General features: G+C 39.4%; 1 protein-coding gene across 1 annotated transcript; it reads right to left on the reverse strand.

Annotated features, from left to right (window-relative positions):
* Positions 1–1,208: 1,208 nt before the first annotated feature.
* LOC111535685 (dnaJ homolog subfamily C member 25) lies at positions 1,209–22,037 on the reverse strand. Its single transcript, XM_023201900.3, has 4 exons — positions 21,634–22,037; positions 8,623–8,775; positions 5,967–6,437; positions 1,209–2,472 (listed from the first exon to the last, which is right to left on the reverse strand). The coding sequence occupies exons 1-4, from the start codon at positions 21,967–21,969 to the stop codon at positions 2,350–2,352; spliced, it is 1,083 nt and encodes a 360-aa protein (XP_023057668.1). The 5' UTR covers positions 21,970–22,037; the 3' UTR covers positions 1,209–2,349.
* Between the last annotated feature and the right edge of the window lie 3,893 nt (positions 22,038–25,930).

The following is a 25,930-nucleotide window of genomic DNA, read 5'->3' on the forward strand; positions in this document are numbered from 1 at the left end:
TAGTCATGGAATCTGTTATGAGAATATCTGTTATTCATATAACCTGAAGGGTAATTTTAGCAGACCTCAACTATGTAACATGATGATGAATAGATAGCATTGAACAGCTATGCTCTATAAACCCTTGAACACCAACCAAAAAGGAAATGGGAATAGCTCTAAAATGAAGTTCAAGAAAAATTTTCTAACTAGTGGAGTTGTGGGGTTCTCTACCCAGGATTCTCCTCCAGATGTTTCTAAAATGGAGAGGTTTTTGGGTTTTTGGTGAGGGATGGGCAGGGTACAGATAATAAGGACACCCAGAAGACTTGACTGACACTCGTGACAACTAATGGCTCTTCCTTCACAGAAGGAAGAATCAGTTCTTCTGTTAAGGAGGGCCCATTTATCTAGACTCACGCAATGACCGTGATTCCGAAAGACTGACTGAACATTACCAAGTGGGCAGGCTACTGGGGACAATTCTGGAAACATTTTTACAAAGACAGGAAGAAATACAGTAATCTAGCAGATTGCAAAAGAGTATCAAAAGATGAACTGTTTTCATCAGCCAACCTTTATGAATGCTAACATGTCCAGTCCTCTTACACTTTATCACTAGGTTAAAAAGAGGCATTCAAAAATTTTCAGAGTCGAGTACTGACATTTTTTTAGTCCTCATAATATATGCTACGTACTTATGTTTTTAGATGGTAAATACCATTGTGTGTTAACTATATGATAATACATTCACCAAGACAGGGATTGCGGACTCTACAGGCAACCACAGCATCTTTGAAAGGCATTTTGTCTATAGCTAAGAGGTGGGCATTTGAAGTCTAAAACACAGCTACCTGTAATTCAGTTCTGTACCTTCTCCACACTCCTCCAACAGAATGGATGCATAAAACACTTTCATCTAAAGTTTACAAAAATATAAATAATTTTAGAGCTGCAAAAGGGCCCTAGTGATAATCTGGTCAGACTCTTCCCCAAGTTTATAATTGAGCCAACTGAAGTCCTCGCAGATTAACTACCTTGTCTACATTAGCATGGATGGAACACAGCCTTCCAGCTTTGTCTCACATTGTCTGGGGCTCAGCTCTCAAAATGACTAGCTTGCTTTAGCTAGAAACAGATTCTGCATATCGAATATGCTATACTCATCTTTAAAAATTACATAAAAGCAATGTTAATTTTTCACTTAAAATGTCATACCAACAAACTTGTGATATATTGTAACCATTTTATTAATATGAAGCAATGGGATAAATCCTTTAACAGGGGTACTTACTACCATGAATATGTACCGATACTTTGATACTTTGGTGCAGTATCACGCCTGATTAAGTCAAATAATGTGTTATTTACTTGCACTGCCACACATGTAAAAACACTTACATTTCATTGGTTGACAGAAGAGCACACAGCCATGTACCTCGTTTCTGGTTTAAATGCACAGAAATGTTCTCATGTACAATGGATTTTTCACCACTCAAGGACTTCATAATAGATGAACAACTTTTCAATATGCTATTTCTGCCTGCTATTTTTTTTTTTTTTTAAGTGAAGAGAGAGGGGAAAAAAACCAATACTGTGGCACAAAAGACCTTTTTACAAGGTCCTTTCTGGAGAAATGTTGAGAATACAGTTATAGTCCTATAATGAGACTATAATCAAGATCATCCTACAAGGACATGAGGGTAGACTCACTCTCCTGGAGAGTTTCTGATCTTATTTAGACTATTATATTTGACTGGCTTTAAAAACAAAGATATATAATATATAATGAATAGAGGGGGGATATTCTAGCAGAAGTCTTTCCTAGAGAGGTTATTTTGAACGTATTTCAATCATATAATGACTGTAATGAAAATGACATGTTAGGTCATTCTACTGAAGTTTGTGTCCAGAAAAACACTCATGATAATATAATTAAATGCTGTTTTTGGTGTTTTGCGAAAATACAGAGGCCATGAAAACAGAAAAATGTAGCACTATTACAAAGAGTAAGGAAACACTCTCAAAGAATAAACACATAACACATAAAATGTTTAAATGGTATCTAATAAATTTTCATGTCAAATCTTTTAACTAAACATATAAAAATTTTAAATGGCAACTAATAAATCTTCATGTGAAATCTTTTAACAAAATCCACAAATAGATTATAAAAATTGAACAATCATAAATGTCTTATGTATAAAGTTTTAAGGGAAGGTTTAAATTTCGACATTATTCTGTTTAATCAAATACTTGAGGAATTTTAGTTACTGCTGAGCAGCAGTCAATTGATAACATTTCTAAAATAATTCCGTTATGAAAATAATATCACAATTAAGGTTTGGCATAGTAGCATTCCATCCATCTTCAGTCATCCACAAATGTTAACCGCCCAGGCCCTTCATTCTTCATCCATCTCCTGTATCTCTTCCATCTGGGGTCATTTGCCAACTTTTTCTTTAATTCCTCCTCTTGTTCTTGCTTGTAGACCTGTAAGTATAAATAACTAGATAACTTCACAATCCAAAGAGAAGCATTTGCCATTAGCTTTACGGCATATTTACATTTTTCAAATATAACGTTAGGTAAAAAGTTTCCAGTGAATGTATTGATAATCATTCACCTCCTAAAAATACTAAACAATTAAGTATTTTATTTATTTATTTGCAATTAACCATTTTAACATTCAGTATTAAACATGAAAGAACAACCTGTATAAGAACTAGCAATTTTGTGGCTGCGTGTGGTGGCTCATGCCTGTAATCCCAGCACATTGGGAGGCCGAGACGGGTGGATCACCTGAGGTCAGAAGTTCAAAACCAGCCTGGCCAACATGGTGAAACCCCCATCTCTACTAAAAAATATATATAAAAAATTACCCAGGCGTGGTAGTACGTGCCTATAACCCCAGATACTGGGGAGGCTGAGGCAGGAGAACTGCTTGAACCTGGGAGGCGGAGGTTGCAGTGAGCTGAGATCATACCATTGCACTCTAGCCTGGGCAACAAGAGTGAAACTCCAACTCGAATTAAAAAAAAAAAAAAAGAACTAGTAATTTTTTTTTTTTGAGACAGGGTCTCTCTTGGTTGCCTAGGCTGGAGTGCAGTGGTGCCATCTCAGCTCACTGCAATCTCTGCCTCCTGGGTTCAAGCAATTCTCCTGTCTCAGCCTCCCTAGCTGGGACTACAGGAGCATGCCACCACGCCTGGCTAATTTATATATATATATATTTTTTTTTTTTTTTTTTTTAAGGAGAAATAGGGTTTCACCATGTTGGCCAGGCTGGTCTGGAACTCCTGGCCTCAGGTGATCCACCCACGTTGGCCTCCCAAAGTGCTGAGATTACAGGTGTGAGCCACTGCGCCCAGCCTAGAACTAATAATTTTTTGTCACTGATTTCTGTAACCTAGGAATACATTCTTTTCCTCAATGAAAATTGACTAAAGGGCTTAACATTTCCCCTCTACAACTAATGTCTAATATCAAAGAATCAAAACTTTATTTTTTTAATATGGTCCTTTGTAAATTTAACTGATGACTTTCAGATTTGGTGATCTTAACCAAGGAACAAAATGACCTTACATACATGTTTATCTCCAAACTGAACTTACATCTACTTTCATCTAAAGATAATTAAGAATTTTTTCATTTTTTTAAATTAAAGTTTCCAAAGAAGGTTAAATAAACCACAGAGTTAAAACTTGTGAGAACACAGAACATCCGCATTTCTTGCAACTCTTTTTTTTTTTTTTGCGATGGGGTCTTACTCTGTCACCCAGTCTGGAATACAGTAGCACAATCTTGGCTCACTCTAACCTCCGAGTAGCTAGGACCAGAGGCGCCACCATGCCCAGTTAATTTTTTGTATTTTTTGGTAGAGACAGGGTTTCGCCCTGTTGCCCAGGCTGGTCTCAAACTCCTGAGCTCAAGCAATCTGCCTGCCTCGGCCTCCCAAAGTGCTGGGATTACAGGCATGAGCCACCGCACCCAGCCTGCAATTCTGTAACTTTTAATGCACGTCAACTAAAGCAAAATGAACAAGCTGTCTTAGCCAGTTTCATAGCCACATAAAATTCTGGAAAGAAATGATTTTACTTCCAAATTATTAGGAAGTAAAGACTAAGACAACTTCATATGCTAACATATAATTCACCCCACAACAGCACCCTAAGACAGACACGGTTTTGCGGATTCAGCTGCTTTACCTTCTTAAAAAAGAAAACTTTTAAACTTTTAACCTACTTAAAAGAACAAGCTTTTCAAATAGTTTAGGAGCTAACTAGTATGCTGTAACTAAATAACATTTTTTTTTTTTTTGAGATGGAGTCTCACTCTGTTGCCCAGGCCAGAGTGCAGCGATACAATCTTGGCTCACTGCAACTTCTGCCTCCCTGATTCAAGCGATTCTCCTGCCTCAGCCTCCCGAGTAGCTAGGATTACATGCACACACCACCATGCCCAGCTATTTTTTTGTATTTTGAGACAGGGTTTCACCATGTTGGTGAGGCTGGTCTCGAACTCCTGACCTCAAGTGATCTGCCTGCCCCAGCCTCCCAAAGTGCTGGGATTACAAGTGTGAGCCACCACACCGGCCCTAAATAACATTTTTTATTTTATTTATGAACAGGATAAATATATAGGTATACTTGGTAAAATATCAGGCAATTCACAGTAAGTTAAATTCCATAAATATAATTCAGATCAAAACTTTAATTTCAGTGAAATCTATTTAGGATATCACATACAAAATGAAATGACTGTGAAACTAAAAAAGACTAATGTATCTCAGATTTCTTAAGAAGGTTTTGGCTGGGTGCAGTGGCTGATGCCTGTAATCCCAGCACTCTAAGAGGCCAAGGTGGGCAGATTGCTTGAGTTCAGGAGTTTGAGACCATCCTGGACAACATGGCAAAACCCCAACACTATATGATAAAAATGAGAAAAAAACACCAGGCGCGGTGGCTCACGCCTGTAATCCCAGCACTCTAGGAGGCCGAGGCAGGTGGATCACGAGGTCAGGAGTTCAAGACCATCCTGGCTTACACAGTGAAACCCTGTCTCTACTAAAAATACAAAAAATTAGCCGAGTGTGGTGGCGGGCGCCTGTAGTCCCAGCTACTTGGGAGGCTGAGGCAGGAGAATGGCGTGAACCCGGAGGTGGAGCTTGCAGTGAGATGAGATCAGGCTGCTGCACTCTAGCCTGGGCGTCAGAGCAAGACTCTGTCTCAAAAAAAAAAAAAAAAAAAAAACAAAGAAAAAAACCACAAAAGTTTCACTGTGCTCTATTCTTATATTTACCATATAGCTAATTAATTTTACCCTGAATCTAAAACACTGTCATTATGATAATGAGACTGCTTATCCCTTTAACACCACAGCTACTTAGCTGATCACCTCAAAGTAATTTTTGTAGGTGACAACTGTAGCATAAAGCATTTATTAAAATGCCCAGAAGTTTAGAGGCATTACAGTAATTTGATTTAATTTAAAAGTCAAATAAAAGTAACTTTCTATAGATGTCAGTTATTATGCAGAAGATCTTGTGCTCAATTATTTTGAAATGAAGTCATCTCAACAAAATTTCCACCTCTTACTCTCTGTTTTTTTTTTTTTTTTTTTTTTTTTTTTTTTAGTTTCTGTGGCTAGGTTTACAGGATTGGAAGAAAACTTGGGGCGGGCCAAATTTTAGTTAGTGCAAACATGCATATCCTTCCAATGCAGTTTAACAATCTTAAAACTTTTCCAGAATTAGTCAATTAAAGTATTTGAAGTTCATCCTCTAAAAAGAGAAATTACAGGTTAAAAACCCACCGTCTCACTACCAAAGAGAGTCCTACTTCCAATAAAAGTAAGATCTTTACTAATTGTTTACCTGTTGGATTTCAGAAATGTGAGCAGACTTCTGTGAGCCCTCGTTATAATACATCTGATTTTAACTTGGCCAGGTGGATGACAGTAAAAATCACAGCAGGGTGACTACTCACCTCATAATTCTCCTTGATCCAGAGCTCTCGTTTAAGAAAAGTTTCTTTCTGATGATCTTCTAGACTATCAAATTGAGACTTTGACATCTTCATAGATTTACGTATAATGTACAATCTCTCTTCCTCTCCATATTCTTTGCCTTTGATGTTAAAATTATAGATCCACCGGCAATACCAAACTATATATGAGCATAGGTGAAAAGGAGCTAAGATAATTTGAAACAGGAGAAGATCACAGATTTGGGGTTTCTGATAGCCCCCCTTTATATCTATTTTACTTTTTATAATGTTCTTTATGATGTTCTCCTCCTCGTCACGAATTTCCTCTTTGGACTTTTTGTTTTTGCCTTTTTCTTTGGCTTTTTTGAGCAGTCCCTGCTGCTTGGCAATCTCTGTAGCCTGGATACGGTACTTGGGCACTGTGGCTAGGTAGCTGATTGCCTTATTGTAGCTATTCCACCAGCTGAAAAACTAGAATAATTAACAGAGAACAATGAGTCATTTTCATTACCCAATCTAAGTTAAAGGAATGATAGAGTCTCAGTGAATACCATCTCCCAAGAAACCATTATAGTTAAAACTAGGGATCTCAAAGATACTACTTTCTAAGTAAAAGATACAACTGAACAAAGCCCATGCATACACAGGATCTCAAGGCTGGATAAGTAAGGTAAACTCTGAGCTGAGCCAAAAATCACTGATGCAGTCAGGAGATACCCAAGATCAAAGGATGATCAATGTGTCATACCACACCTGTGGTTTCGTATCTTTACCATTTGGCTCTTCCCTAGATCACTTAAAAAAAAAATTTTTTTTTCTTTTTTTTTTTTTAAACAGTAACCTACTTACTAGAAAAAGAGTTAAATGGCAAAATCTAGCTGGTGAGGAATTTGTTTAAAAACCTCATAGGGTATAAACTCAGGCAACTATATTCATTCCCATCTCTTTTCCTAAGCCATCTGCATGTATCAAGTGGCACTCATCATATTCTGAGAGATTAAAATACGGTTGAACTCTACCTATTTGGATAGGAAAACATTAACTTACTTCATAACTGTATTCAACCACAAAGGGTTTGTCAGAAAATGCCCTGCTTCTCACATAGTACCTCCGTAAATTTCAGCTCCTGTTTAACTGAATGAATATAGCAGATATACAAATAATATCCTGCAATAGTAGCAATCTATTAAGAATATATTTTAAAGTTACTACAGTATTACATTGTTTAAAACAAAAAAGTAAAATTATCCCTGCTCTCCCCCTTTGAAAGGGTAAATCGTTCTACAAATGCTGACACATTTTAAATATACCACCTTAGTTTCCAATATAGTTCATAAAAATTGAATGTCGGCCAAGTGCAGGGGCTCATGCCTGTAATCCCAGCACTTTGAGAGGCTGCAGTAAGTGGATTGCGTGAGCCCAGGAGCTCAAGACCAGCCTGGGCAACATGGCAAAACTAAAAAAAATACAAAAATTAGGCAGGTGTGGTGGCACATGCCTGTAGTCCCAGCTATTCGGGAGGCTGAAGTGGGAGGATCACCTGAGCCCAAGAAGTAGAGGCTACAGTGAGCCACGATCACTCCACTACACTCCAGTCTGGGTGACAGAGTGAGACCCCATCTCTTTAAAAAAAAAAAAACCACACTGAATATCATGTCGTTTCTGGGAATCAAACTGGAGAAGTAATTTTCAAACAAGCAAATTGCTTCATTCTAGTCATCTGACTTGCTCATTTCCTCTAAAAGAGCATGTGATAGGTGTGGCTAGTTTAATAACAGGGAAAACTTATTTCAGGCAGAAGTTAAATTTTTGTGATATTTTACAGCATAAAAAGCTCCTGGCTGGGTGTGGTGGCTCACGCCTGTAATTCTAGCACTTTGGGAGGCCAAGGCAGGTGGATCACAACGTCAGGAGTTCGAGACCATCCTGGCCAACATGGTGAAACCCCGTCTCTACTAAAATACAAAAAGCTAGCCGGGTGTGGTGGTACACGCCTGCAGTCCCAGCTGCTCAGGAGGCTGAGGCAGGAGAATGGCATGAACCCGGGAGACGGAGGTTGCAGTGAGCCTAGATCGCACCACTGTACTCCAGCCTGGCAACATAGCGAGACTCTGTCTCAAAACAAAAACAAAACAAAAAAAAGTTCCTATGTCTCTTTTAATCTATTTCAGTGGTTTCAACCTGAGCAGAAGCACCCTTAAAGGGGCACACAGAAATGCGTGGACATTTCTGGTTGTTACAATAATGATGGCAAGCACTACTGGCATTTGGTGACTGGAGCCGGGACTTGTTAGGCCAGATTAAGGAATTCAGATTTCTCCCACATTTAATGGGAAGTCATTGAAAAGTCCCACAAAGGTAAATGATATGAATTAGCTGACATTCACTCTGGCTACTATGTAGAAAATACTCTAGAGGGAGCAATGAAAAAGGCTCTGGATTTTTGAGGGGTTGTTTTGTAGTAATAATGACATTCTTCAACAATTTCTTAGATTTGCCACCGACAAAGATTCTAATACTGCCAAAGAATAAAACAGATCTCAACTAGAAGTAAAATTTTACAAAAAGATACTCGCAATTAGGTTTTAATGACTAGCACTAGGCAATGTGCACTAAATGCACATAAATATAGATACAAATATCCAGTGATACATACCTGAAACACTGAAATAGCACACACACTGACCAAAATCACAACTCTAACATCCACCTTAGGGGCCAAGCGCCTGCTATAGTAGTGGTAGTAATGGCTGTAGTACTCTTCTGGATGATCCAGCATGTAATCATAATCTTTTCGTGTTTCTTCATCCTGTAAAATGACAAGATATCCAACTTCACAGGACAGTCCATTAAATGGCCTTAGTTTATAATCTGTTAAATCAAATACAGAATTTTATAATTATGTAAGGTTAATCTGAGTAAAAATACTGAAATTGTCAAAATCAAAAAATTTCCCATTATTCTTCAAAGCCATGTAAATTTCCAAAACTTCAATATTAGATATAAAAGCATAACAAAAATATTTGTCTAAGTTCTTGAGTATTGTTAGCCCTCCTGGAAAAATAAAAACACTTTAATAACAATTAACCTTTCAATCTTTTTAGCTAATGCTTGGTGCTAATAAAAGCCTGTTCACAACTACTCTTAACAACTGTTGATTTTTTTAAAAAGCTTACTTCTTGTATATATTCACAATCATGTCCCAGCCTTGTATAGATAGTTTTCTGCTAAAAGCAATTATTAAGACAGCAAAAAGTCGGTGAAGCCAGTCTGTGCCTACAAAACTGAATTATGCCCATCTCAAAGAAACACTGAGACACCCATGCAGCCCAACAGTCAAAGTCTAGCTTTGTGACCTCAGATAAAATATTTAGCCTCTCTGAGCCTCCTCCTTCATTTACAAAAAGAGCTGACAATCCCTGCTGTACTATTTTTACATGGTTGTTGTGAAGATCAAATAACAAACATTATACAAAAACCTGTTACAAACATGTAGTACTTCACTATAATGTGTCGTCCAGCCCAGGTCACAAATGAGGTAATATATAGATCTTTCTTACTGATACAAACTCCTTGAAAGAATTATAGCATTCCAAAATGCTGCTCTGTATGTTCACAGATAAAACATTTAAAAAAAAATTCTCTGATTCTACTCATCTAACAGGGATAAATGCCAATGTTGTACTGAGCTAGGCAGGTTGCAGAGTTATTAAACCAGGTCACGATTTGCACTTTATCTCACAGGAAACCTCTTACATTTTCCAACTTGCCCCATTTCAAAAAAAATTAAAGATAAAAACTATTATAAAATCAAAACAAATTCTTTAATCTCTATACATGAGCATAATAAAAACCATTACAAAAACAAAAGTCTGTTTTGCCAGGTGTGGTGACTCACACCTGTAATCCAAGCACTTTGGGAGACCAAGGTGGGAGTACTGCTTGGGCCCAGGAGTTTGAGATCAGCCTAGGCAGCATAGTGAGACCTCGTCTTTACAAAAAATTTAAAAAATTATATTTGTGCAGGGCATGATGGCATGTGCCTGTAGTCCCAGCTTCCCAGGATATTCCCCAGGTGGGAAATCACTTAAGCCTGGGAGGTCAAGGCTGCAATGAGCCATGATCATGCCATCATACTCCAGTCTGGGCTAAGAGAGCAAGGAGCAAGACCCTGCCTCAAAAAAAAAAAAAAAAAAGTCTTTGTTTATCTTAGAGGAATGAGTTATTCAACATTTATTAAGTTGTAGATTCCTAGCAAAAGGCATTTCAAAATCTAAACTTAGTGCCTTGCTACTGCACACAGATTCTCTGGGGTCTGTTCAGGACCACTTTCTGAGTCCTCCAACATGTAGTTTTTTAGATTTAAAGTAAGAAATTTGCTAATGACAAAATCTTCCTTGTATCCATTAAAATCATTATGTATTTTCTATTAAGAATTTTGGGCCGGGCACAGGTGCTCACGCCTGTAATCCCAGCACTTTGGGAGGCCAAGGCAGGCAGGTAACTTGAGGTTAGGAGTTTGAGACCAGCCTGGCCAACATGGCAAAATCCCATTTCTACTGAAAACACAAAAATTAGCCGGTCATGGTGGCCTGCACTTGTTATCCCAGCTACTCGGGAGGCTGAGGCGGGAGAATGGTGTAAACCCGGGAGGCGAAGCTTGCAGTGAGCCGAGATTGTACCACTGCACTCCAGCCTGGGCGACAGAACAAGACTCCGTCTCAAAAGATAAAATAAAATAAAATAAAATAAAATAACATAAAATAAAATAAAATAAAATAAAATAACATAAAATAACATAAAATAACATAAAATAAAATAACATAAAATAAAATAACATAAAATAAAATAAAATAAAATAAATAAAATAAAATAAAATAAAATAAAATAAAATAAAAATTTTGAATTTGTGTGAGATCATTCTCAGTAAGTTCTCCTATATTCATTACATTCAAAAAATTTCTTACCTCTTACCAGTATATGAAATGATGTAAACTAGTAGCTAGCTTAATTAGATATGAATATATTTATATGGAGGGCCAATATGAAAACTGTCAGTTATACAAGGAGGGGTGAGCTCAAACTAGTATTATTTTCAGATTCACTCCTTGTATGCTCTCTTCAGTCAAAAAGGATTTTCTTGTGGCAGCTGCTATATGCCTCAACTGTCAATCCGTGACTCCTTCTTTAAGTCATCATCCTATTCCAGAGCTTCTAACCCAGAAAGGGTAAACCTATATAAGGACCACACAGACAACCCTGAAGACTAAAGCCGTGTCTCTTCATGTGTCTCATTTTGAGTACCTCAAGAAATCGTCTGAGAATTTTTCCATTCTCCCTCTGCTTTTTGAGCTAATTTTATAGAAATGCACTGTTTTGGAGCCTAAAATCCTTGACTTTAACTCGGCATCCCAATCATGACAGATGCCTTTTGAAATGTATTTCTTCGAGTACAATTCTTCTTGCTACAACTAGATTACATGTAGCTCTTAAACTAAATGCCATACTGAGATCAGATTCCTATGAGCCTCATAGGCTCATAGCCTTTTGCCCCGGCTGTCTGTACTCCTCCTGGTTGAAGCATATGGAGTAAGGTCTTGGAGTGTCATTGAAATCTGGTATGTGGACATCATGTGTCCAATGACTATCTCCTCTTTTTGTTCTCTTATCTCTGTTCTACAGAATGCACATATCATCCCTCTTCAAGCATTTCACTCAGATCTTTCACCAGGGTCACCATTTCTCACTGGTTTCTAGATTATTGACTTTACCAAGTCCTGAACTCCTTTAACACAATGGTCAACTAATACTCCAACACAAGCAACTCCAAAATTTATACCTTGTGTCTGGCCTCTCTACTGCAAGCAGAGCTTGTGGAATCTGTTCAAGGTCCCCTAATGGAGTCCTCAAACTACCAAATCCCTGCAAGACATCTCAGGGTCAAGTCTGACTTCTCTTTGGATGATTTTCTTTTCTTTAGGGTCACTACATATTTATGACCCTGTTTTGGCCATGATTACACTAAAAAGTTGGACACTTCCTTGTTACAGCATTTATTCATTTATTTTATCTCCGTTCTAGGGCTTAAAGCTTTCTCTGCAAAATCAAGAAAATGATCAGTTTTCATGCATACTGATGACGATCAGTGAGGCATGCATACACTTTAGAATCAAGGGTAGTACAAATTGGTAAAATTTAGGAGTTCTCAACAGCCTAAGTCAAACTTCTGCTCTTTAGTAACCTATAAAGTTTAGAATCAACCTAGTAAGAACAAGAGGATACCAAGAATATTAGCAAAGAAAAGACATAATAAGAAGGACCATCTTTCTTTCTGGGACTGAAGTAGAAAGCTAAGGTACATTCTTATTTTAATACCATATATTTTTTTCCTACTCATCTTGAATTAAGGTAGCCGCACAATTTTTTTTTTTTTTTTTAAATCTCCAATGTTTTCCCATGGCCAAAGTTAAAATTTCCTTCGCATGCCACCAGGCCTTCACAACTGGTCCAAACTTACCTACCTAGCAACATCCCTTATCATTTTCCCCTCTTTTACCCATAGCAAACATTCAGAGAGCAATTTCTGGAATTTGGTGTGTTATTCCAACACAACGTTCCTTTTCATACCTATGTCTTCAAACGTATATTTCTCTCTAATTTGAACCTCACAAGTCCTATTAATAATCCTTTAGAATGTAAACGTTACTGCCCCAGACAGTTAGATCATTCTTATTACACTTGGTACCTATTTATTATAGCACTTATCACATTGTAATAATCAGTTTTTTCTTTTCTTAGAATGAGAATTTCTAGAAAGTAGGTAGGGTAACTCATTAATCTCTGTATATCCAAGGCCTAGTACAGTGCCTGGCATTCAGTAAACATTATTTCAAAAACGAGTGAACTTTTGTGAAGGTTTTTCCTTGCAATATGCATCTCTCCACTACGTAGGTCTCCATCTCACCAGCAAGGCTGGATGGGTAGCGATGTCATAAAAACTTCAGTTTGGCAGAAGTGACTGCTTGAATTCATAGTTTATGAAAATATGCTACTGTGGCTAACATAGCTTAAACCTTAAAACAGTTTAATATCTTACCTTTCAATAAGGTAGTACTTTTTCTTTCAGCAATTTTGTGGATCTTAAGGTCCCAGGGTCTGGAGATTCCAACTTCTTTCCAAAACCAAAACCTTTATACTTGTTTCTTCCTCCTGTCTGTCCTGAGCCTTGACAAGCAGGGCAATAAGCTCCTTGTTTCTAATCTCTACAGGAATAACTGTAGTGCTTCTGCTGGTGTCCATTCCACTCCCAATCCTCTTGGGCATATGCAGGAGGACTGGAACATAACCACCAATATCTAGATCAAAAGTGAACAAGAGGAAACCCACAAGCAAAGAAAGCACTGAATCCTTCCTTCTCTTAAAGGGGTCATCCCCCTCCCCAGAGGCAAAAATATATTATGTTCTTGCCCTTGAAGGAAATCATGAACTGTGTGATCTCAGTACATAAATTGCAATAATTTGATATTGCAACTGGTTTTACATTTAAAACTTCCTATTACACAGAGTATAAAAACCATTTTTGGGGTGGTAAAGGTCAGGAATCAATGATATATGAAAATGTATTACTGTATTCACTCAATATATATTAATCATTTTTTTTAAATCCATACACACATACCCCGACACACACACACACACACACACACACACACACACACACACACACACAAATGATCCTTCAACAAAAAACAAAAAACAATCTCTGGTCTAAATTTTTTTCCAGGTCATCATATCCTACAAAAGAGGGAGAAAATTAACTGCTACCCATTTCATTTTTTTTCGTTTCCTGCCCACTAGTTACTAGTGCAACTTATCTTCTCCTCTATCTTCTCTTCTCATTCTGCACATAGTCTCAACAACTTCCATGATTTGGAATATTAACTACATATTAGTAATGCTTGTATCTGTTCTTCTTGCCTCCTCCTATTCTCAACTATGTCCTGAACATTTTCTAAATGCAACATAAATATCTCAACTCAACATGCTAAAAAACCAAGTCTATTCCTCTGTGTTTCAGTTAATACTATCAGCATCAACTTGGTCACCTGAGTTTTTAAAAACCTTAGTTGTTTTCAAAAATGATGATGCAGGGCATTAGGCCTTGGATTCAGCACAAAAAGAGAATAAAAAGACAAGACAAGGCCATCGCCTCAAGAACCCTCCATCTAGAAGAAGAATCTAGCAAGCGAGAAAAGCACAATTGAGTGTGCTAAAGAAAAGGGGCTGACTCTGTCTAAAAACACTAGCAATGGGATTCACAGCAGAAGGGAAATGGGGGCTAGATCTCGGAAAGCAAGTAAGATATAGTGAAACTTGTTCCAGGCAAAGGAAATAGCAAGTGTTAAGGGTATAAAAGTATCAAAAAATACCATGGATTCAGGAAAGCTTAAGCACTGGGGAAATTTAGGAAGAAAGGAGTAATAAATACAGCTAGGAAGGCAAGTTTGAATAAGAACTGTTGAGGATCTTGTATGCTGCACCAAAGAGTTAGGATGTTATCATCTGGGCTATTCAAAAACAAAAATGCTTCCAAGTATGAGAACAATAGCATTGTGTAGAAGTATACATTGCTGAAAGACAATTCTGGTAGTATCGCAAAAAGTAGAATGAGGGAGAAACAGATTTTAGCAGCTAAGAATAGGACTTGATAAGTAAAGGGGTACACAAGAATCAAAGGAGATGTTCAGCATGATACCGAAGTTTTTAATTAGAGTTACTACGTAGACACTGTTACTAAGATAATGAATACAGGAAAAAAACAGCAAGCTTGGAGAAGATGCAAGGAAAAATTGTGGAAGATTTTGAACTAGGAAGAAAAATATTACTAGATATCCTTTCAATTTCTGAAGCCTCAGGGATTATCTATTCCTGCAGAGGAGTGCACCTTTTGTCTTTGACTAACCTATTTTAACTCTACAGACAGAAGTAACTTGTAGAAAACTGGAAATAATGCAAATGACTCCTATTCACAGAAAGACAAATTCTGTCCAGTGGAATGCAACACATTATTGCTTGATAGGTATTCTCCAGTGTTATAGGCATTTCAGCATTCCCTATCTGATTACAAATGTTGACACTTTTTCTCTTTCAACTAGTTTTAGTATCTTACTGGTTCCCTCACTGATTAATATATTAAATAAAATCTCTGACACATGTTCGTTCGGTATTTATGAGAGTCATACTTATATCTTCTTTTAAAGTTTATGCTTTCACAAAGATAACAAGATTGACTTCAGACATGTTTAATTGTGGGTACCTGTGCACGGGAGAGGCAGTTGAAAATATGAGCCTGGAGAATATGCAGGTTTTAGAATTGTCAGCTTAAAAGCAGTGACTTAGGTCAAGGATACAGTTGAGTTTCATCAGGAAGAGCTTAGAAAATAAAAAAGAAAAAGTACACAAAGAAGAACTCAATAGAATTGCAATGCTTACGGGGTAGGTAGTAGAAAAGACTATAAAGACTGAAAAGAAATGGCGAGGACAGAGAAACAAAGACTACATCAAGGAAGTCAGGGAAGAACACCTTAAAAAGTACTAAATGGTCAACAATATCACATGACACAAAATTCCAGGAGGAGGAAGAAATGAAGAGCAGTCAATCTAATCAGATCTGGTGAGTAGAGTGTCATTGTTCACCTTAACAAGAACAGTTTCAACACATGTGCTGGTGCACACGCCAGTCTATGATAGCATGAATGAAAGGGAGATGAGAAAGTAAAGACAGTGAACAGCAAGCAAAAGAAGGAAAAATTTGAGTGTAGCTTTAAAAGAAGCAAAATGAAGCGAAAGGAGTGGGAAATGAACCAAGTAGGTGATTTTCAAGTTGCCAAAGAGGAATGACAGAAGAAGATTCCAGAAGAAGAACGACAGAAGAGGGATTCCAGAAGAAGACAGTGTAAGTAAAATGAGTTCAGTCAAGAATACCTTTTTGCCCTCCCCAAACCATTCTCAAAATTGCTCCCAGAGTTTTCTTCCTAAAACAAACATAAGATAGTGTCATTTCTCCACTTTAAAACTTCTGGTAACTATTCAATACATAAAGTTCCAATTCCTGAACACAACGTAAGGGGTCATTCATCATCTGATCCCAAACTATGTTCCAGTCTCCTGCAACATTCTCCCTCCCATGGCACCTCGCAGGCTCCCAATCTAGAAATAGCAGATCCCCTAAAGTCTATGAAAAACAGTAAGTGTCTCTGCGCTCTTGTGAGTATCTCAAAATGTTCTATTTACCTACGATAAATCTGTACAAGCTAAATTAAAATGTCTAGTACTCAGTTTCTGACTAGTATTATATCAAGTCAGTAGTTTTCAGGTTGATTAAGAACTCTGATTGGTTGTTGATTACATCATATGTCAGCCAGTCATGGCACCAGAATCACACATGGCTGGTATATAATTACCCTTGGCCATAAGTAGGGAGCAACCGCTGAAATTAAGAAACCAGTAAAAACTAACATTTATGGGTTCACAGCAGAAATAGTAAATGTGGTACATATGCTGTCACATCCTTTTTCTGGGGCCATGGGAAACATTACTATCAAACGTGTTACTCTTTCCCACTAAACCCAGAAAAGGTCTCAAAACTCTTAAAAGGTAAGAGTTTTGTTCCAGGTAATCATGACCAATCAGGGTTGGCATATGAAATGAAAACTATATGCCATCTGTGGACTATAAATTAACTTAATTTGGTTGTTTATCAGCATCACACCTATAATAGAAATTTATATAATTTTAGGGTTCAGTGCATGTGCCAGTAATCCCAGCTATTTGGGAGACTGAGGCAGGAGGACTGCTTGAGCATAGGATTTCAAGACCGGCCTGGGCAACATAGTGAGACCCTGTCTCAAAAAAGAAAGCAATTTATATAATTTTTAAATATTTTTATGATTATTCAATTACCATAAATGACTGATTAAATACAATCTGGATAGTGTCAAAAAAGAATAGTAATACATGTAGTTCATTTTTTCCCTAAAACAGAGTCCCTGGGAAAAATATGATAAAAATGATCCTTGGTGGAGGAAATGCTCATTATTATAATACCTCATGAAACTACATCTCATTCCTGGAACAAGACTTGCACACTCATGACTATGTTTCTGTTGATCAAGTTTCCTCTCTACCAGAAATGTCCTTTCACCATCAACCTTGGTGACTTTGTTCCTGATCAACTCAAAAGAGTACCACCTTCTCTAATCCAAGAAGACATAATCACTTCCTCTCAGCACCGCAATACAATCTGCACAGACTTGTATTATATAACTTAAATAACAACTGAACAATAAGTATCTGTCTCCCTTGTTACTAAAAATTTTAAGTCAGAAACTGCTCCTTTCCTTTGTTATGGTCTCCTCTGAGCGCCTATGTCAGTCCCAGTTAAAGAAAGGGTTCAGTAACAGAATATAAGGAATGAACAATAAACAGAAACATAACAGGGCAGGGAGTTCAGAATTGTTTTTTGCTAAATTATTCCTAAGTGCTAAAGCCCTGCCACATCAGACTGATAAAAGGAAACTGAAGTGTTCTTGTAATGTTTCCTTTGCAAGGCAAGTCCAGAGTAGAATGCCCTCTCTACACATCCTTTCAACTTATCAAATAGCCTTCACCTTCATGCCAGAAATATTCCCAAGACCTTTTCTAGGCTCTTTTCTTGTGATCCTGCAAAATGCCATCAAATTCTACACTTCTGCATTTTTTACCAATCATAGTTTTTCTAAGTGCATCCTTTCAAGTTGTTCTCTCATCTGCTTATTTCTATGCCATTTCTCATATTTCATGTATTATCCAATTTTTACCTACATTCAAAAATTATTGTTCTCACTTAAAAACCCTCAGAACATTAAAAGTAGAAGTGCAATTTTTCTCTCATGCAGGAATTTTTCACTCATAACCATCTAATTTACTTATCTATACCACTCTTTAAAATTGCAATTAATTTGAGTGAAATGGCAATGGGCGCTGCACATACCAATGTCAAAATACCAGAAATCCACTTTCCATTTCCATTCTATCTGAATGTCTCCAGATAAGAGTTTTTATAACATTAATGCTCTGACGTGCCAGACACTGTGCTAGGTGCTACGGATATACACACAAAAAACAAGGAGCATGGTTTAGTGGGAAAGAGAGACCTACTCAGTACTTACAATGCAGTGTGATAAGTGCTATAGCCACTTTAAAAACATGTAAGTGGGACCAGATTATTCTACCTCATGAGATTCAATGTTGACACAGAGGGTAAGTGTCCACTTGTTTAACTTCCAAAGCCCATAAACGCCCTAAATCCCCAAAAGTCAAACACACTAAATACTATTGCATGGTCTTAGTTTCTAAAGCAGTGTGTGAAATCATAATGGCTTGAAGTTTTGCTGAGATCTGGAACTGTAATTTATTTGGGGATGTGAACTAAGCACGACTTGGTGAAAGCATGCGGCCAGTGCCTTTGCCTTCCATTACTAGCCACACTTCTTTTCTTGGTTCTCCTCCATTTCTCCACGCATAGGTAAAATCTTTTTGCTAAAATAGTAATAACCAAATGTCGTATCTTCTTGTCTTACCAACTGTATTTAAGTCATGTTCGTGTACTTATTTTTTAACAACCACCATCTAAAAAAAAAAAAAAAAAAAAAAAAAAAACCCTCTCAAAAGGGCATTTATTTGACCAAAACAACCTCAGAATCATAAATCCACTGATGTTTTACATAATTATAGTTTCCATTTTGGTGATGTATTTATTATCAATATTCAGAGACAGGCTTCTGCATCCCATTTTTATTCCAGAGTCACTGGAACTCAACTTCTCCCACTATTCTATCTGACCTTCTCTTAGCAAACACCACCTGGACCTCCTACCCCTCACAAACCCTTTTCACAGCCAGAGGATACAATCCAAACAAAACAGCCATTACATCTCCATTGCCTCAATGGGATAATATAGAAGGCTGAAGCTCTCCAAACTGGATGACCTCAGTTCATTAAAACCTTGCATTACCCAGAAAAGATATTATTTGGCAACTTCCTCACAATTCTCCATTATGACAGAAATTAAAGCAGACCACCCTGTAATAATTGCTCCCACACACGCAAGCCAAAGTCCTTATCCTTATTCCAAGAGAGAGCATCTTCAATGAGGTAAATAGTTCTTGGAGATGCTCCACTTGGAAGATGAATACATGTTCATCTCTATAAATTTAAAATGCAAGTTTTCAAAGAGTTCTGCTAGGTCTGATTTTCAAGGGTCCAAAATATCTCCAGACATCCCTTTTGTCTCACAGATAATTTCCACAGTAAGACACTGGGGGTTCTGGGGGAGCTACAGAACACTCACCTCACTCCCTCCTCCATCAGTACAACTCCACTTCTACTCCCCTGTTCCAAGATATCTGTAGCTACCACAAACTCGTCAGAGTCAAGAGTACAAGTGTTACCTATTCCAGACATACTGGTTTTTAACTGCCTAAACGTTCATGATCTTGAGTGGATCACTTATTTTATCTAGCTTTTCATTAGCTGACAATCAGTGGTAAACTTTAGGGGTAGAAACCTTTAGAGGCAATCATACGGATTCATCAGATCAGTCCTAAGGGTGGAGGGGACTGATCAGTCTCTCCTGGTGGCCCTCCCAGCACAAATCTCTACAGTCACTATTTCTACCCTCTAATCATGGCACTTGCTTTCAAAGTTCTTACCAACATGCTCACCATTCTCATGCCAAAGCTACTCATCTCCAATCCTACAGAGCCCAGCAGAAGGCAACAGCTGGCAGTGTTTCTGCTGCCCTCTCTTCTGGAAGTTCTCCATCTTCCAGAAGATGGGTTGACACAGAGGGTAAGTGTCCACTTGTTTAACTTCCAAAGTCCATAAACTCCCTAAATATCCAAAAGTCAAACACACTAAATACTATTGCATGGTCTTGGTTTATAAATCAATGTGTGAAATCATAATGGGATAACTAATACACAATCCAAGTATCACTATCTTTAACCTAATTATCTATATCATCCTAACAACTACTCCACTCCTGACGCTCAACCTAAATTCAAGCACCACAACCCTATTACTATCTCGTGCCTGAAACAAATTAACATGACTAACATCCCTAATTCTATCAATTTTACTATCCCTAGTAAATCCCATTTCACACACTGGTCCAGGGCTCCCTTATGCACCATCAGGGCTTCTGGCTGAATACAAAGAACAGAGGTTGGAGCTTCATATGCTGAAGTGCACTGGGTGGAGAGTTCTTTCCTAATTTTTTCTGGAGTCTTTTTTCCACCACTCTTTACATAATCAGCAACAAAGCCCTCTGGCGCCTCAGCACTTTCCTAGTTCCCCAGCCATCCCTCAGTTAACTGCCATAAAAATTACAATCTCACTAACGCTAGTGAGAATTTAATGAACTAGGTAAATTAAATTTTACCTAGTTCAATTTACCTAGTTTACCTAATTCAGGGCCTGCCCCTCCACCAGTCATTTTATGGCTCCAGATTATTCAAACTGTTCTGGAAGGCATGAATAAAGTTGCTAGCTCCCTATTTTCAGCTCTGGAAAAACAATCTGGAGAAACAATGCAAGGTTAAATTATATCCACTCAAAGTACAGTCATTAAAAGCAGGCTACCTAGCAACATGGAAAATTTTGCTTAGGGGAAAAAAAAGGCTAGAAAGAAATACTTTACAACTACAATCGCTGATGCATTAGTATGATGGGGCCTTTCAAGCAGTAATACCATCATCAAATAAGAGTTATACTTCGTGATGTCCTGGTTGGCTTCATTTTTTGCAGTAGTAGAAGAAAACAGCATTGGGCTAAATTTCTCATCCCCACAAGACTCAATAAAACCTGGGTCAAATGAAATATAAATATTCACAAAATATTTCCTACTAGAAATTCTCAGAGTTTTGTACCCAAGTCATTAAGCACCCATTTATGGGTCCTATGGAAAGGGGGGCGGTTCGTACACTTATCATTTAATCCCCATAATAACCCTGGGAGGAGGTATCATGGCCTTAATTTGGCATATGAAGAAACAGCTATTCCAACATATTAAGTCACTATCCAAGGTCACACTGGGGTGTCACAGCAAAGAGTCACATCTGGTCTCTTGACTGGTTGTTCATTGTTCTTCTCGGTGTTTTCTTAGTCCCTAAAACCCAAGCTAAGTGTCACCATTAACACTATTGCCAGAAACCAAATTTCTGTCCTATCAAACTGATGCGATCACAGCTGTCAGTCGATATTCCACACTTTCCCTGTTGTGGGTGACCCCGGATCCCACTAATAATGATCACCCTGCTTTTCGAATGTGAAATGCACGTTATTAAAATATTTTCACGAAATCGTAAGATGACCAAAGCTTTGCATAACAATGACTGTCACAAAAAGGAGGAAGACGAGGAGGTTAGCTGTGCCGCCTGAGACCCCAGGGTGCCGACTCGGCTCTTTCACAGGGCCATGTGGGAAACGTGAGTATCTTAAAGGTCGCGGCGGCGGATGCGCTCAGTTTCGGAGTCACAGAGGCCTACGCTCCGCGGCCCGGGGTCGGAAGGCGCCGTGCGCGTCCCGCGGCCGTGCTTCGAAGCCCCTCCGCTCCCGCAGGCCTCACCTTGAGCGTCTCATAGGCGGTTGCCACCAGCAGGAAAGCCTCCTCGGCGCTCTGCGGCGTCCGGCCGGGGCCCTCATCGCCGGGCTCCGGCCGGTAGCGGTCGGGGTGGTAGCGCCGGGCCAGCTGGCGGTAGGCCCGCGCGATCTCCGCTTTGCCCGCCGAGCGGCTCACGCCCAGCACCTCGTAGCAATCCCGCGTGCCGCAGTAGAGCCCCTCCACCAGGGCCCCCGAGGGCCGCACCAGCAGCAGCGTCAGCAGGAAGGGCGCCAGCAGCACATACGAGCGCCGACCGGCAGCCCCAGCTGCCCAACCGGGAGAGAACAGCGGCGCCCCCATCCCCAGCCTCGCTGGCGGATATGCCACCCCAGAGACTCTGCAGCACTCCGCCGCGGGCCCGGCTCGGCCGGCCTGGCCCCCAGTTCCACGTCAGCAGCCGGCGCCTCCGCGCAGGCGCACAGGGCGCCCTACAGCAACTCCTTCCTTCGCAACCGGTTGCTAGGGAGAAGGACGCCTCAGCCACTAGGCTGCTTCCGGTGTGTCACTTAACGCCTTCCCAGTCCCAGCAGCTGTAGGATTTGTTTTTGGTCGGACTTGCGGGATGCCTCTGTCCCAGGAGCGCTTAGGCGGGGTGTGCGGAGCGCTTTCCCTACCACAGTGCCCGGCACACGCGGCCTTTTCGACATCATCACTTGACCTGCTGCAATAGATAACCTACCTGGCTCTCTCGCGTCCCGTTATCAGCTTCAAGAAGATTTGCACGTACGCCTTTAAAGCCAGCAGCCAGCCCCGGACGCCTTCCTCTCACTAACCCCATGCTGCCGTTCCAAACGGAAGATGAATTTAGCAATTCTAGGCGCTGCCAGTGTACTAGATAGGGACCCCGCAAATTCATGGCCATCTAGTTCAGTTTTTCTCAGTCTCCACACTATTGACATTTTAGACCAGATAATTCTTTGCCTTGGAGGGGCTGCCCTTTGCATTGTAAGATGTTTAGCAGCATCCCTGGCCTCTCCACACTAAATGCCAGTAGTGCCACCACCCCCAGTCATGACAATCAAAAATCTCTGTACGCAGGTCTATGCGTCCACCCTGGGTTATGCGTTCCCGGGACAACCTGCTGGGCTGTGTCTATTTCTCATCTCAGCCCACCCGCAGGCAGCCGAGAGCCTGGGAAGCTGAGCTCGCTCTGCTTAGTGCAGTTCTACTCTCCCCGTGGCCTCCCGAGTCCGAGGGAGGATGCTGCAGGTTGTTTACGCCAGGAGGGGTTGCCCTGTGGCCTCGCTGCGGAGCCCTCTGTATCTGATTCTGATTAAAAAAAAAAAAACAAACAAACAAATCAAACTTCTACATTTCATTTTTGTATCTCTTCTCGGACTCTGCATTATGTGATTGAATATTTCATTATGAAGACAAAAAAAAAATTCTCTAGATATTGTCAAATGTCTGCCGGGGGTAGGGTTGCCAGAAAAAAATACAGGATGCTCAGTTACATTTGTTATTTTTCTCTTTGTTTTCTTTTGACACAGGGTTTCGCTTTGTCGCCTAGGCTGGAATGCAGTGGCAGGATCATGGCTCACTGCAGCCTCAACTTTCCGGGCTCAAGTGATTCTCCCACCTCAGCCTCCCAAGTAGCTGGGACTACAGGCACCCACCGCCATGCCTGGCTAGTTTTTATTTTTTATTTTTCATAGAGACATGGTGTCGTTTTGTTGCCCAGGCTGGTCCCAAAATCCTGAGATCAAGCGATGCTTCCAAAATGCTAGGATTACAGGCGTGAGCCACCGTGCCCAGCCTAAATTTGAATTTCAGATAATTTTTTTAGTATAAGTATGTCCCAAATATTGCATGAGACTATATAGCAACATAAAAATCTTTGTCTCAAAAAGTCTGTTTCTATCATTCACTTGGTAAATGTTTATTGAGTCTCCACTCTGAGCTGGGCACTGTTTGTTAGGCACTGGGGATACAGTGGTGAGTGAAGTAAACAAGAAGCTCGACTTCAGAGAGCATATATTCTGGTGGAGGATGACAGTCAGTAACAAATAAACTTTCAGACATAATCAACTCTTTTAATAAAGTGAAATAGAATACTGACATATAGCATTATATACTTATAATACATAATGCATATACATTATAATTTTGTATTTCTCATTGAATATCTATGTATCTCATTACATATATATGTCTCCCTCATTACATATATTATATGTGTGTCTATTTCTCACCTCAGCCCACCAAATATTGCATGGGACAATATAGCAACATATACAGTTATATATGTAATGAGAGATATACATATATATAATATATGTAATGAGATACAAAAATTATATATAAGATAACATAATTTTGTGTTTCATATGCTTATTTACATTTGTATCATACATATGTTTATATATGCTTATATATGCATTATATATATGCTTATATATATATATAAATGAGAGAGATAAAATTAATGGAAACATATGGGAGGGTCTCCTAACCTGAAATTATTAGGATCAAGGTCAATTACGAGCATCAGTTCCAGTAGGAGTTGACAGCTAAACTGACTTTGGAGGACAAATAGAGAATGGTTTGAAGGATGTGAGTTAGAGAGCAGTTTGGACATAAGGGAGTGTGAAATAAGTACCAAGAAGAGAAACAAGCCACTGGCAAGAGAAAAATAATAAAGCTTTTCAAAAAATGAAAAGCTATGAACTTGAAAAATGAACTCCTACATGACTAGGAGTAGAGGTAAGGAGTGCAGGAGATGAAACTGAAGAAAGCCAAGTTGCGAAGGGTCATTTTATCCCGTGTTGAAGAATTTGTTCCTTAAGAGCAATAGAAAGCCAATATGGGGTCTCTGAGCAAAAAGTGACACCTTTGGATTGACATTTCAGAACCATTACTCTGCCTGGGAAAATGAGTTGGGATGTATCAGGAAGACCATTAGACAGTAATAAATGAGTCCAAGTAGCCTGTAATCCCGGCACTTTGGGAGACCGAAGTAGGTGGATCACCTGAGGTCAGGAGTTCAAGACCAGCCTGGCCAACATGACAAAACCTCTCTCTACTAAAAATACAAAAATTAGCCAGGCATGGTGGTAAGCACCTCTAATCCCAGCTACTCAGGAGGCTGAGGCTGAGAGAACTGCTTGAACCCAGGAGGCAGAGGTTGTAGTGAGCCAAGATCACACCACTGCATTCCAGCCTGGGTGACAGAGCAAGACTCTGTCTCAAAAAAAAAAAAAAAAAGAAAATGTCCAAGTAAGAGATGCTACAGGCCTATTTCTAGATAGTGGCTCTGGGAAAGGAACATAAATAGAAAAAAGTTAAAATATATTTATGAGGCAAAATGGACAGTATTTAGTTGTTGGCTCTGAAAGAGTGAAGGAGATGAGTAAGTCATGATAATGCCCAGGTTTCCAGTTTGTGCAACCAGGTACCACTCTGGAAACAGGGAACACAGAAGGAAAGTAGACTTATGGAGTAGGATGGTGCATTTGTTTGAAACATGTTGTGTTGTAGATGCCAACCATCTCCGCATTGGATCATGTCGTTTCCATATTTGAAACCTTTGAGGATTCTCATTGACCCTTGCCTCCCGTGAGGCCTTTCAGATATGCAGGTTACCCAGTCCATTTCCTCCATACAAGCTCCTGCTAAAGATGCTCATTGCTACTTGTTCAGGGCTCTTCTTCCCAAATTGAAGAAGTTCCCACACTGCCTTCAGAAAGAGGTAATTTCCCACATTACAAATTTGGCCATGTAACTTTCACCCAACTTTCCCCTAAGATGAGAGTTCAAATCCCTGAGTGCCATGGTTTGAATGGATGTGCCCTTCATCATTCATATGTTAGAATCTAATACTCCATGTGATAGGATTAAGAGGTGGGGCCTTTGGAGAAGTGATTGAGTCATGCACAAGCTGCCTTCATGAAAGGAATAGCGCCCTCCTAAAAGGACATGGGGGAACTAGCTAGCTCCCTTTTTTTGCTCTTGTGTCCTGTCTGCCATGTGAGGACAGAGCATTCATCTCTCCAGAGGACACAGCAACAGGCACTGTCTTCAAAGCAGAGAGCAAACCCTTATCAGACATCAAATCTTCTGGGGCCTTGATCTTGGACTTTCCAGCCTCCAGAGCTATAAGAAATAAACTTCTATTATTTATAAATTAACCAGTCAATGGTATTTTGTTATAGCAGCACAAATGGACTAGAACACATAGCTTTCAGGATTTTGTGGCAATTTAGGATCTCAGATGCTCTGCGTTTGCTCACAGTGGTCCCTCTGCCTGAAATATTATTCCTCC

This window comes from Piliocolobus tephrosceles, chromosome 14, assembly GCF_002776525.5.
Source record: "Piliocolobus tephrosceles isolate RC106 chromosome 14, ASM277652v3, whole genome shotgun sequence".
Taxonomy (NCBI): domain Eukaryota; kingdom Metazoa; phylum Chordata; class Mammalia; order Primates; family Cercopithecidae; genus Piliocolobus; species Piliocolobus tephrosceles.

What these genes read in the sequence shown, in the direction of transcription:
- LOC111535685 (XM_023201900.3), bottom strand. Translation starts at nt 21,969, where the DNA reads ATGGGGGCGCCGCTGTTCTCTCCCGGTTGGGCAGCTGGGGCTGCCGGT. An exon ending in CCGCCTATGAGACGCTCAAG is followed by an intron (nt 8,776 to 21,633) that starts GTGAGGCCTGCG and finishes GTCATTTTACAG; the next exon opens with GATGAAGAAACACGAAAAGA. An exon ending in GGATCAAGGAGAATTATGAG is followed by an intron (nt 2,473 to 5,966) that starts GTGAGTAGTCAC and finishes TTATACTTACAG; the next exon opens with GTCTACAAGCAAGAACAAGA.